The 12,716-nt window shown below is 43.0% G+C and overlaps 1 protein-coding gene across 2 annotated transcripts in view; it reads right to left on the bottom strand.

The window, feature by feature from the left end:
- Positions 1 to 12,716, bottom strand: part of SLC16A14 (solute carrier family 16 member 14) — a 55,678-nt gene that overhangs the window by 28,624 nt on the left and 14,338 nt on the right. For both annotated transcript variants that reach the window (XM_012434201.3, XM_064372916.1), the window contains exons 3-4: positions 6,857 to 7,000; positions 3,106 to 4,083 (exon numbers count right to left, since the gene is read on the bottom strand). In XM_012434201.3, coding sequence (XP_012289624.2) covers positions 3,106 to 4,083; positions 6,857 to 7,000 — 1,122 coding nt within the window. The remainder of the gene's footprint in view (positions 1 to 3,105; positions 4,084 to 6,856; positions 7,001 to 12,716) is intronic.

Raw genomic sequence — 12,716 nt, 5'->3', positions numbered from 1 at the left:
CTACTTATCATTCCTTTCTCTTTCACTCAAGGACACTCACTAGAATGCAGATAAGTGGATAGCAGATGACCACAGGGATGGGATGAGGAAATTATCCTGGCCAACTCTGGTGCTTTGACTAACACTGATCATAAATTACTCATGCCATACTTCACAGTTGTGCTGTGATGCTTCCATTGAAATCTGACAGATTAATACAAAACAACCCTAGCCTGCCCATCAGAAGAAAGTACCCCTGGATCGTGCAAAGAACCATCAGTGACAGAGTCCATTTCTGCATACGATGTATCTGAAGGATCTCCAGCAAGAGGGTGGAGGAGCTACTACTATGCCCCCATGCCTCTAACATGAAAGTTTAACATCTCTAGCAGGCACCATTGGTTGACTGATTCAACCACCAATCCCAATTCGTTTCTCCTTTCCTTCCTCTAATATAGAGAGGGGAAAGCAAAATACTCCATTCACAGCTCCCCTTGAAGCTTGGACTAGCTGTGTGATGTAGTTCTGGCCAATCAGATATAAGTTGAATTCTGCTTGGACTGAGCCTTTCCCCACTTCCTTCTCCCTGTTAAATGATGATGCAGTGGGTGGAGATACAGCAACCATTGTGTCGTCATGAGGCAGTTAACATGAGGAAAGGGTCAAGAGGATCTCTGAGACATTGCCCCAGTATCATCCAGTCCCCGAACTCCGTATTTCTGGTTATGTGACAGAAATCTGTTTAAATTATCATTGTCAGAACGTTATAACCAAATGCATTTTGACCTGATAGAGAATTTTACATTATGAGATCCGTGAGCAATTTTAGACTTTTCAACTGCCACTGTTTGCTCCACTGCCATAGTCATCGTCTCCTAAAAATGCTGCATCTCATCTCTGTGCACAGGCAGAGAACAGGAGCAGCTTGTTCCAAGAGGTGCCCTATATGTAGCCCTGGGGATTCCTAAAGTGACGTTTGGACCTTAAACCTTTAGTCAGCCAACTGCCAGTGTTGTCTGCTGTATAGGAAAAAATCTATGATTTCTTGGGGGATTTAAAAGCGTGTTTGCTGGCACAAGCTCTCTGCCAGTGGGGGGTCTTAAGGGAGGAGGTGACTTTAGAATTTATAGAAAGACTGGGAAAAAAGGGGCAGGGAGGGCTTTGTCCTGTACCCATGGGATTCCTTCACCCACTGGGAAGAGATATTCCTGCCAGAGGATATGAGAATCTAGGGCCTAGAGGGCCCAGAGAGGAGGGTGTTGGGGTGGCGGGGGGCGGGTTGGGGAGAGGGGACATCTCAACAGATGAGGCTCCACTGGGTTAGATCGAAACTGCACAAAGCCTCTAGCAGCTCCGACAACCACCACCAGCCCTGGCTGTCTGTCTGATGGCCACCACCAGAGAGCCCCTTTGTGTTGGCAATCTGCCCCAGCCCCTGCATGCTATCCAGACCCCCGTCTCCAGTTCTTGGACAGAAGACAGACCTTGTCATCTTCACCCAGTACCTGGTGTCTTGGGGCATGAGTCTACCTGCCTAACCCTGAATTGCCTTTCCACAAAGGCACCGGCCCAGACACAAGATTCCTTGGTGCCCATGGCTTCTGGTATGCCAAATACCACGTTCTCTGGTGAATTTGCCTCTTGCAAATGAAGTGAATACATGAGAGAGATCGTATCCTAGGTGTTGCCAACTAGTGGCTTCTGGGCCTGTAGTAGGCAGAATGCTGTTACCCCCAGAAATGCCAAAGTCCTAATTTCTGGCCCCTGTGAATATGTGAGCTAATAGGGCAAAAGGGACATCGCAGGTGTGATTAGGTTAGGACCTGGGAGGGGGAGAGGATCCTGGATTTTCCAGATGAGCCCAGTGTAATCATAGGCACCCTTACAAGTGAAAGGAGGTGGCAGGGAGTTTGAATCAGAGAGAGATGGGAAGATGTTACACTGCTGGCTGAGAAGACGAAGCCAGAGAGAGGCAAGCACCAAAGAATGAAACTGGTCTCTAGATGCTGGAAAAGACAAGGAAACAAATTCCCTGATAGAGCCTTGAAAAGGAATGCAGCTCTGCTGACCTCCAGAACAATAAGATAATAAATCTGTATTTTGTGCGTGTGTGTGTGTGTGTGTGTGTGCGCGCGCGCAGATGGGGTCTGGCTGTGTTGCCCAGACTGGTCTTGAACTCCTGGGCTCAAGTGATCCTCCTGCCTTGTCCTCCCAAAGTACTGGAATTATGGGTCTGAGCTACCATGCCTGGCCAATCTATTGTTTTAAGCCACCATACATTTATGGCAACTTATTACGGCACAATAGGAAGCGAATGTAGGGCTGGATTGAGTCCATGGATGTGTTCTGTCGCACTTGCCACATACTGTTTGGGAAATCTGTTAGTGCCACCTAACAGTCCAGATTCTTAGCTTCCCTTGAGGGAGAAACCGCAACAGAAGATCTGGGAACAGTTCTCAGTATTTCTTGGTGACAGAAATCAGCTGGAACTGCCCAGAGGCTGCCTTCTTCAAACGGGCAAGGAGCCCTGCAGTATTCCATCATCCCTATCTGCTTTATTTCCTCACTCTACCAGCTTGGCTGCTTTATCGTGTGGGTAAGGATCATGTGGGCAAAATTCATCTACATTCTACATAAAAGAATGGCCTTGGCTGGGTGCGGTGGCTCACACCTGTAATCCCAACACTTTGGGAGGCCAAGGTGAGTAGATCACTTGAGGTCAGAAGTTCGAGACCAGCCTGGCCAACATGGTGAAACCCGTCTCTACCAAAAACATAAAAAATTAGCCCAGCGTGGTGGCGTGCGCCTGTAATTCCAGTTACTTGGGAGGCTGAGGCAGGAGAATCGCTTGAACCCAGCGGGCAGAGGTTGCAATGAGCCGAGATTGCACCACTGCACTCCGGCCTGGGCAATAGAGCAAGACTCTGTCTCAAAAAACAAAACAAACCCAGAAAGAATGGCCTTTAGCTTGCTAAAATGTATAAATGAGAAATTAGGGGGCAGGAATGAAAAGATAAAAGGAACATGTACATAAGTGGAAACCTCCTTCTTCTTTATCTTGAACTTTATAACATAACACACTGTATCTACATGCACCCTGAGCTCTTAAAACCTCAGAGAGTTTACCTGCAAAAGGTGGTCCCAGCAATGCAGAGATGCCATTAGCACAGATGATGATGCCGTAGGCATTGGCCAGGTGTTCAATGCCAACTAAGTCTTCCGTCACTACGGGCATTAGGGAGAAATAACCACTGGAAAACCCTATCAGTGCACAGATGACTGCCAGGCCAGCATACGTGTGCATCAATGGCAGAATAAAAATACTGAGGACAAGGGTGAAGTTGGCCAACAGGAAGACATTCCAAACACTGATGCAAGGTAAGTCGGCTATGACGCCCAGGATCACTTTTCCAAAGATGTGAACTATTGCTATAATTGAAGTCAGAGGGAACACGTCGTTTTGCTCCGATAAGTTATACAAATTGACGACTTCTGGGAGGTGAATGAAGGGGATGACAAAGCTGCTGTAGGCAAACAAAGCCCAGAAAATAAAGGCTACAAACATTCGATTTGTAAATAGGGAGGCCGTCCCAAAATAGCCGGAGTACCATTCCTCGAAGCCCTTCCTGACTCTCATGGTGAGCCAGCTGACTGTCTTCAGAATCCGGAGAGCACACATGTTCTTCATGTGGCCGGCCTGATCGGGGCACTCCTGGGCTTGCAGGTCACAGAGGGTCTCCTCGTTCCCGGGCCCACCATCCTTCTCTTCTGTTCTTCCATGCTGTCCATTCGACTTCACAGATTCTGTGGAGTGCGCCGGCAGGACGCGCAGATCTTTCTCTCCTGGGTCATTTGGAGTTTTCCCAGGAGGGAGGGGCCTCATGAGCGCCCCACAAACACACAGGTTTAAGGAAACGGCACCTTGGATCAACATGGCATTCCTCCAGCCGTACTCTGCACACAGGTACTTCAGCAGCACAGTCATTAGGAACGTGCCGAATCCGGTCCCCGTGGTGCTGAGGCCCTGGGCGAGGGCGCGTCTCTTCTGGAAATACCTGCCCACCATGACCACCGCTGGCAGGTAGGCCATCCCGCTGCCCAGGCCTGCACAGGCGGACAGGAGAAGAAAAGACACAGTGCAACGTCAGTGGCCATATCCAGAATTTGCAGCAAAGATCTTCTGTGTTTCCTTACTTGGCATCTATCTATGCTTTTTATTTCTAACAAAGAAATAATAGTGATTATTTAAAAAAAAAAAAAAAAAAAAAAAGCAGCTCCCAGGGATAAGCACCAGAAAGACCGTTCCCCAAGCAGGCTTCTAGCCTACCGTTTTTCCCAACAGGCTTTGCAGCACAAGATCCTCCAATAACAAAATGAAGCAGGATTCTCACTTCAGAAAAATATAAGCTCCAGGCAGGCAGGACCGTGTATTTAACACACAGCATGTGCTTAGCTAGTGGCTGGAAGAACGAATGGCTTTTCTGAGGCGCTCTGCTGTCTTAAGCCTCCTCTGATTGCACTGTGTGTCCAGAGACCCCAACCTGACTCCTTAGTCTCAGCAAAGGGAGTGTTTATTTCCTCACCTATAACACAAAAATCCCCGTGCTAGTGCTATTCATTGGACTCTTACAGGAAAGAGTTTCTAATGCACTCAGGGAAAATATCTGACTTTTTTTTTTTTTTTTTGGAAACAGGGACTCACTCTGTTGCCCAGGCTGAAATGCAGTGGTGCAATCACAGCTCATTGCAGCCTTGAACTCCCCACGCTCAGATGATCCTCCTGCCTCCATCTCCCAAGTAGCTGGGACTATCAACGCATGTGACTAATTTTTGTATTTTTTTGTAGAGGCGTGGTTTCACCATGTTGCCCAAGCTGGTCTCAAACTCCTAGACTCACGCGTTTCACCTACTTCGGCCTCCCAAAGTGCTGGGATTACAGGTGTGAGCCATTGCACCTGGCCGACATCTGACAGTTTTAAAAACTGTTTTCACCGGAGGAGTATGTTCTAGTGATCCAGTATGTTCTATGTTCTAGATCTAGTGATCTACAGCACAGCATGGTGACTGTAATTAGTCATCATGTATTATATATTTTTCAAAATTGCTAAAAGTTGATTTTAAATGTTCTCATCACAAATAAATAAGTATGTGAGGTGATGGATATCACGTGTTTGACTGGGACACACCCTTTCCAGTTTGCTGAGATAATGAATATCACCTCACACACTTATTAGCCTTATTTAATCATTCTACAATATATACATGTATCTGAACATCACATTTTACTCCACAAATATTTATCATTGTCAATTACAACTAAAACAGAAATATTAAAAATGTATTATGTTTAATGAGGGAAAAAAAGAACTGTTATCAGGTCCTTCAATCAATGGTTTTAAAATGATGCTTCAAAGGATACAGAAGTGCTTTCTGTGTGTATGCGTATAGATATATATTACGAGAAGCAACTTGGAGATTTATATGGACAGTAGGTTATTATGTTCACCTTCTCCTGCTATTGAAAGATACATACTTAAGCCTATCTGTTATATATACATATAAATACCATATTTACCTATTAGCTAACATTTACTGAGCACTTTGCTAAATGCTTTATTCAAATTATGTCATTTAATGCTTTCAACAACCATGTAAACTGAGTCCTCTTCATTACAGCCATTTTACAGATAAGGAAACTGAGGTATACATAGGTTAAGTAACTTGCCCAAAGTCACACAGATAATAACAATGAAAAAAGAAAAGCCAGAATTCCAAGCTAACTTTTAACTCTTATGCTAACGCATTCGTTGTTCTGTACTCAAAGAAAAAATCGAACAGGATTCAGTTCATTTAAAATGCAATTGTACAAGTAATTGCTCATCTGTGTGAATCCCACTACCTGTTGATAAAGAAAACTGTGGCTGGGAATATGTTTTGCAGAATGGATATGCAGATTGTGGTGCCTGGCAGCCAATATTAACCTCTTCACAGGGGAATGACAACCTAACTGTACTCCAGATTTGCTTCTTAGTCTCTACGTATACGTGTGGTTTATGCTATTTTATGAATTTAAACAGGGCTAAAAGAGTAAATGATTATTAAAGAGTAAATGAACATTGCTGATTTCCTTGATCTTTGTTTTTTTAATGTTTACCTATTTATTTTTGTCTTCTCTTTTCTATTTTCACGCAGGAGACTTTATTATTATCATAATTATTAATGAGACAGAGTCTCACTCTCTCACCCAGGTTGGAGTGCAGTGGCACAATCTTGGCTCACAGCTACTTCTGCCTCCTGGGTTAAAACTATTCTCATATCTTAGCCTGGTAAGGAGCTGGGATTACAGGCATGTGCCACCATACCTGGCTAATTTTTTTATGTTTTTAGTAGAGAGAGGGTTTCACCATGTTGGCCAGGCTGGTCTTGAACTCCTGACCTCAAGTGATCGACCTTCCAAAGTGTTGGGATTACAGGAATGAGCTCCCACGCCTGGCCTATAGTTTAGCTTATTTCCCACACCACACCGATGTAATTTCCTTAATCTTTGGTCCGTTCACCTAAGTCAGCATTACCACCTTCCTTTTCCTGCTCCCCCTGGAGATGGTACTGGCATTTAGAACCAGACATGGAAATGTAATTTGATTCTATGAGGCAGGTCAAGTGTTGTTTTTTGTTAGGTGGGCTTCCCCCACTTAAAGCATATTAAAATGTAATGTTAAAATGTATTTCCTGGAGTGTAGGGAGGGGTTGGGGTGAAGTGGGGTGGAAGAAACAGAGCAGAATGTTTTCATGTGTCTCTTTTCTCCACAATTAAATCCATTGCCAAGATGTCCTATAAAACATTTAAAATTGAGTTTAAAAAAAGCCACATGCTTACCAGCTGCCACTCCGAAAGTAATGAAGAGATAATGCACGTTTGCTGCATAGGCACTCAACACCCAGCCCAGGGAGTTGACGAGCCCTCCAATGATCGCGGTCTGGCGGCACCCACAGGTGTTAATGAACAAGCCGATGAAAGGGCCTGTCACAGAGCATTGGAAAAGGAATTGACTAATGGCGTGTCAGTTTCGTTCTTTCTTATAAATCATGTGAAGACAAAGAATAAAACGTTACTAGAGCTGTTAAATAAAACAGAAAGCCCCCATTGCTTCATATGCCAAACATTTTTAGTATGCAAAGATGCTTTTAAATAATTCATCAGAGAGCACAAGGTTCTAGGTTTTCAAGAAAGGCGGACCTGAAATAAACAGACATTCATTCTTTTGTCTACAACGAAAACAGTGGTCTAGGAGCTGTCTCTAGCCTGTAGATGCATTTTGTCGATACAATACAAAGTCTAAAAAATGTCTGAGATTAGTTGCCAATGTTTAACAATTAAGAGGATTCACAAAAGGTCCAGTGGCAACACAGACTGTCTTTCCACAGGACCAAAGTTGGAGCTGTGCAGTGGCTGAGGCCGTTTGACTGGGACTCACCCTTTCCAGTTTGCTGCAGTTTCTATCCTTCCCTCTGGTCTTACGCCGGACTCACTTACATTATTTCTTTGGCCTCTTTCAAAATAAAAACCATTTCAGTTTTTGAAGTCAGACCAAAAGGGAGTACAAGAAGAGAGTCTTCAGAACTCCTGTGTTTCAGGCAGAAAACTAATAGCCTGTTTTCATGAAGATACCCAGATTGAAACCAAGCTGAAAAGAACTAGTTGTCATCACTTCATACAAACTCCCATCCCTGCTGATGTGCGCACTATCTGACCAGACCTATCAGGCTATGCATTTACTACACTGTGGAGATTCAGGAATCCATTTCCATTGTATAAGATGTAACAACATGGCCAGGCGTGGTGGCTCACACCTGTAATCCCAGCACTTTGGGAGGCCAAGGCGGGCGGATCACCTGAGGCTGGGAGTTCAAGACCAGCCTGACCAACATGGAGAAACCCCGTCTCTACTAAAAATACAAAATTAGCCGGGCATGGTGGCACATGCCTATAATCCCAGCTACTCAGGAGGCTGAGACAGGAGAATCGATTGAACCCGGGAGGTGGAGGTTGTGGTAAGCTGAGATTGTTCCACTGCACTCCAGCCTGGGTAACAAGAGTGAAACTCTATCTCAAAAAAAAAAAAAAATATATATATATATATATATGTGTGTGTGTGTGTGTGTGCATATGTGTGTGCGTGTGTGTGTGTGTGTGACCACACTTAGAGCAGTACGGTATTATATGAGATACCTTCTGACTGTTTTGGCTGACTTTCTAGTTTTGTTTTGTTTTCTTGTTTTTTGTTTTGTTTGATACAGAGTCTTACTGTGTCACTCAGGCTAGAGTTCAGTGGTGTGATCATGGCTCACTGCAGGCTTGACCTCCCCAGGGTCAAGTGATCTTCCCATCTCAGCCTCCCAAGTAGCTGGGCCTACAGGTTTGTGCTATCATGTCTGGCTAATTTTGTATTTTTTATAGAGATAGGGTTTTGCCATGTTGTTCAGGCTGGTCTCGAATCTGCCTGCCTTGGCCTCCCAAAGTGCTGAGATTACAGGCTTTAGCCACAGCATCTGGCTGACTTTCTAGTTTTTAATAGTCAACCTTTGTTTTTTTCCTGAATTTCTGATGTCACTGAAGCCGAATACTTAACTTGTGATCAATGATTCCTTGTTCAAATAGGAATCCAGATTATTCAGTAAGATGGCATATTTTAATTATCATCTTATTTTTAATCATTATTACTTTACAAAGTTATGAAACCTTATATGCAGATGGACTATGTAAAAAACTTGTTTAAAGAGTTTGCCTTTTAGCTTAAACTAAAATAAAATTTTCTTTAAAGTTCTAACTATATTCATATCTATATTTGGGTACAGTCTGCTAATGAGTTTATTTTGTCTAGTAGTTTTGTGGGTGCCTAATCCTAAAAACTATGAAGGTAAAGACTTATTAATTCACTCTGTTGCATTACAGAAAATAATTCAGTAAATTAACCTCTTAGAATAGACAATATATTAAACATACTTTATATAAATGTTTGTTATTAAATATGCACATTATAGAAATAATATATAAAATAAATGCATTGATAAAAAATCTGATGGAATTACTGGGGTTAACTGAAATTCACATTCTGTAAGTTAAAGATATTTATTTGATTTCTTTACACATTTTTATTTTTCTTTTTCTAAACCCACAGTTACTTGACTATGGTTAGCTTGGACAAGTAGGAAAAAAAGAGAAAGAGGCATGAGGTGTTAGTTTGCTGTTAGTAGCCCTTTGAAAGGTCAACAGATCACAGTTCAGTAGCACAATCATATTTTCCACTTCACAGAAAGGGCCCAGAAGCAAGTTTTTCTGAGGTACTTTATGAATCATTGCATTAAGAAGGCATTTGAGGAAAAAAAAAAAGAGAGAAAATTCCAAACTCAGTGCAAATATTCATGCCTGGAGGAATTTTATTAATAAACAAAAAAGTGCTAAAAACATTAAGCAGCCAGACACTGGTATCAACTTAATCAGCTCTTGCATGCTGGGGCTTCAGTCATTTATGATTTGTCGATGAGCAAAGGGAGACACAGAACTGCTGTGACTTCTCCATGGTTGTAAGATATATGTACATTACTTTGGGAGGCCGAGGCGGGTGGATCACAAGGTGAAGAGATCGAGACCATCCTAGTCAACATGGTGAAACCCCGTCTCTACTAAAAATACAAAAAAATTAGCTGGGCACGGTGGCGCGTGCCTGTAATCCCAGCTACTCAGGAGGCTGAGGCAGGAGAATTGCCTGAACCCAGGAGGCGGAGGTTGCGGTGAGCCGAGCTCGCGCCATTGCACTCCAGTCTGGGAAACAAGAGCGAACCTCCGTCTCAAAAAAAAAAAATTACAAAAATGTTTTTGTACATTACATTACATTACATTTAAAAAAACCCAAGCTTTTTGACTCTCAGTTTCATTTCTTTTTCTTTGTTTTTTTCTTTTCTCCTTTTGTTTTTCTTTTCTTTTTTTTTTTTTTTGAGACGGAGTTTCGCTGTTGTTATCCAGGCTGGAGTGCAATGGCGCGAGCTCGGCTCACCGCAACCTCCGCCTCCTGGGTTCAGGCAATTCTCCTGCCTCAGCCTCCTGAGTAGCTGGGATTACAGGCACGCGCCACCGTGCCCAGCTAATTTTTTTGTATTTTTAGTAGAGACGGGGTTTCACCATGTTGACCAGGATGGTCTTGAACTCCTGACCTCAGGTGATCCACCCGCCTCAGCCTCCAAAAGTGCTGGTATTACAGGTGTGAGCCACTGCACCAGCTCAGTTTCGTTTTCTACCCATTGTTTACTGATCGTTCACTAGCATTGCCAAAATCAAACCACCATTTCAGGAAAATAAAAAGTCCCCACACAATCTAAGGAGAAGGGAGAATCATACAATTGAGATCCAGTCCTTTGACCATGACTCACACTTTTATAGAGTAATTCAGTGTTTGGGGATGAGATTATTCACATGATTCGACTTTTTCCTTTTCAGAAGGAATCTGAATCTTGGACCATTTCCCACTGTAACAAATGTCCCATTGCTGTGGGGAACAGCCTCAGGAGGTTATATTTTATTTACCCATCCTGGCAGCTGATAGGTTGGAAAAAACGCTGGTGAAGAGAGGAGCAATCACAGGTGAGCCTTGGCAGCGCTCAGGGATGGAAGTAGGTAATTCTTTGGACTCCAGGTCTCTTAGGATAACCCCTTACTGTAGTAAAGGGTTAGGAGCCTCTAAATCAATGACTGTCTGCCTTAACTGACAGTCATTAGTGGTGTCGATTAGGAGCTTTAAAAATATCGTGATACTTGGAGTCCATCCCAGGTACAGCCTGAGCACGGTTGTGGGGGAGGGTAAAGCTCCCCAGGTGGATCTGATGTGCAATCAGGATTGACAATCACTGCTCTAAGTCGATTTAGCAAGTAAATTATCTTGTGTAGCAGGTGGATTCCGCCAACAATAGGGCATCCACCAAGAATTATTCCGAGAGCTATCATTACAAAGCCTGCTGCAGACACTGTGAAAGGAAAATACAAACTTGGAACCCCAATTCACTATGCCAAAAGAAAAAAAAAATAAACTGAAAGCTGGTCATGCAAGCAACTGCCTTTCCTTTTGTTACTGAGCAGATAGCTACAGAGAAAGGGTTATATAGCTCCATAGGTGGCTACTCCATGTTCACCTCATGTTATGTAAAAGTGCCGATTTACTGTTAGATGACTACAAAATTGACTATTCCCTTACCTGCACCTTTTCTCTTGCGACATGTGGATTACTGTACCCTCCCGTTCCCCTCCAGAGCACTTTCCCCCTTTAAATATTGAAGTGCTCAAAATCATCTTTGGAGAAGGACACAGATAACAGACTGTTTCTGTGATTCTGTGTTTATTTCTTTCGGACATGTCCCTAGCCTTGGCAAAATAAGCTTCTGGATTGGCTGAGACCAGTCTCAGATATTTTTTGGTTTACAATACAAATGAGGTGATTACATTTTTTTTTAAAGTTGAGAGCTCCTGAAGGACAGTGGCAAATCCATGCTAGTAAAGAAGAAAACAATGCCTATTTATTGAGCTTGCCATATGGGAATCACTGCCCAAGAACTTTCAACTACAGTCATATAAATCGTGGATTTTTTTAGCTGGGTGCAGTGGCTCATGCCTGTAATCCCAGAACTTTGGGAGGCTGATGCAGGCAGATCACTTGAGGTCAGGAGTTTGAGACCAGTCTGGCCAACATGGTGAAATCCTGTCTCTACTAAAAATACAAAAATTAGCCAGGCGTGGTGGTGCACATCTGTAGTCCCAACTACTCAGGAGGCTGAGGCAAGAGAACTGTTTGAAATCGGGATGCGGAGGTTGCAGGGAGTCGAGATCGCACCACTGCAATCCAGCCTGGGCAAGACAGTGAGACCCTGTCTCAAACAACAACAACAACAACAACAAATGGATATTTTTAAATTTAAGAGGTAGCCAAAATGTGCTTACAATGATTAGAATGTAAAAACAATTTGTATTATTCATTTCAAGTATGTTTTTAGTTCTCATTTGATGTAATGGCAGGCCGAGTGTCATAGCTGACTTAATTTTGGAGTCCCATGGACCAGGTTTAAAGCCAGTCTTATACTTACTGGCTGTTCAACCTTCAACAAGTTACTTAATGTCTCTGTGTGTTGCATATTCTTCCTCTGTAAGATACAGACAATGGTCTGACCTACAGTGTTGCAGGATCAAAGATCATGTACATTAACATGCATTTGGCATGCAGTAAGTGCTGAATAAAGGAGAGCTGTTTCTGCTGGTTTGTGGCTTGGAAAGGTTCCCTGAGGTTGCTCAACAAATCTGCAGCCACCCTGTACCAGGAAGCTTGGGATAATGAACAGTAATTTGAGGTAAATAGATAGAATAAAAGACCTTTCATTTATATAACTATGAGGCCTGCTGTGTTATGATTTCTGAGACTCAGAGCAAAAAATGTTTATCTGGCAGGCAGCTTTCCCTGTAGAAAGATTAGTCTAAAATCTGAAATTCCACAGTCTGGAATTCAGGGACTCTCAAACAAAATTCTGAACACACAGTTACCTCTCAATTAAATAAAATATGACCATCACATTTCACCCTGAGTTAGGGGTTCTATTTTGGAGATCATCTTTCAAACCACATCTGATAATTTCAGGACTGATTTCTGTTGCTTATCTTCCTAGGACTTATGAAACATAATATCTAAGACTAACTTATT

Source organism: Aotus nancymaae, unplaced genomic scaffold (assembly GCF_030222135.1).
Source record: "Aotus nancymaae isolate 86718 unplaced genomic scaffold, 86718_ANA_hifiasm-v0.15.2.pri h1tg000008l, whole genome shotgun sequence".
Taxonomy (NCBI): Eukaryota; Metazoa; Chordata; class Mammalia; order Primates; family Aotidae; genus Aotus; species Aotus nancymaae.
Note: the sequence above shows the minus strand (reverse complement) of the source record. Positions and strands in the feature narration are given on the sequence as shown.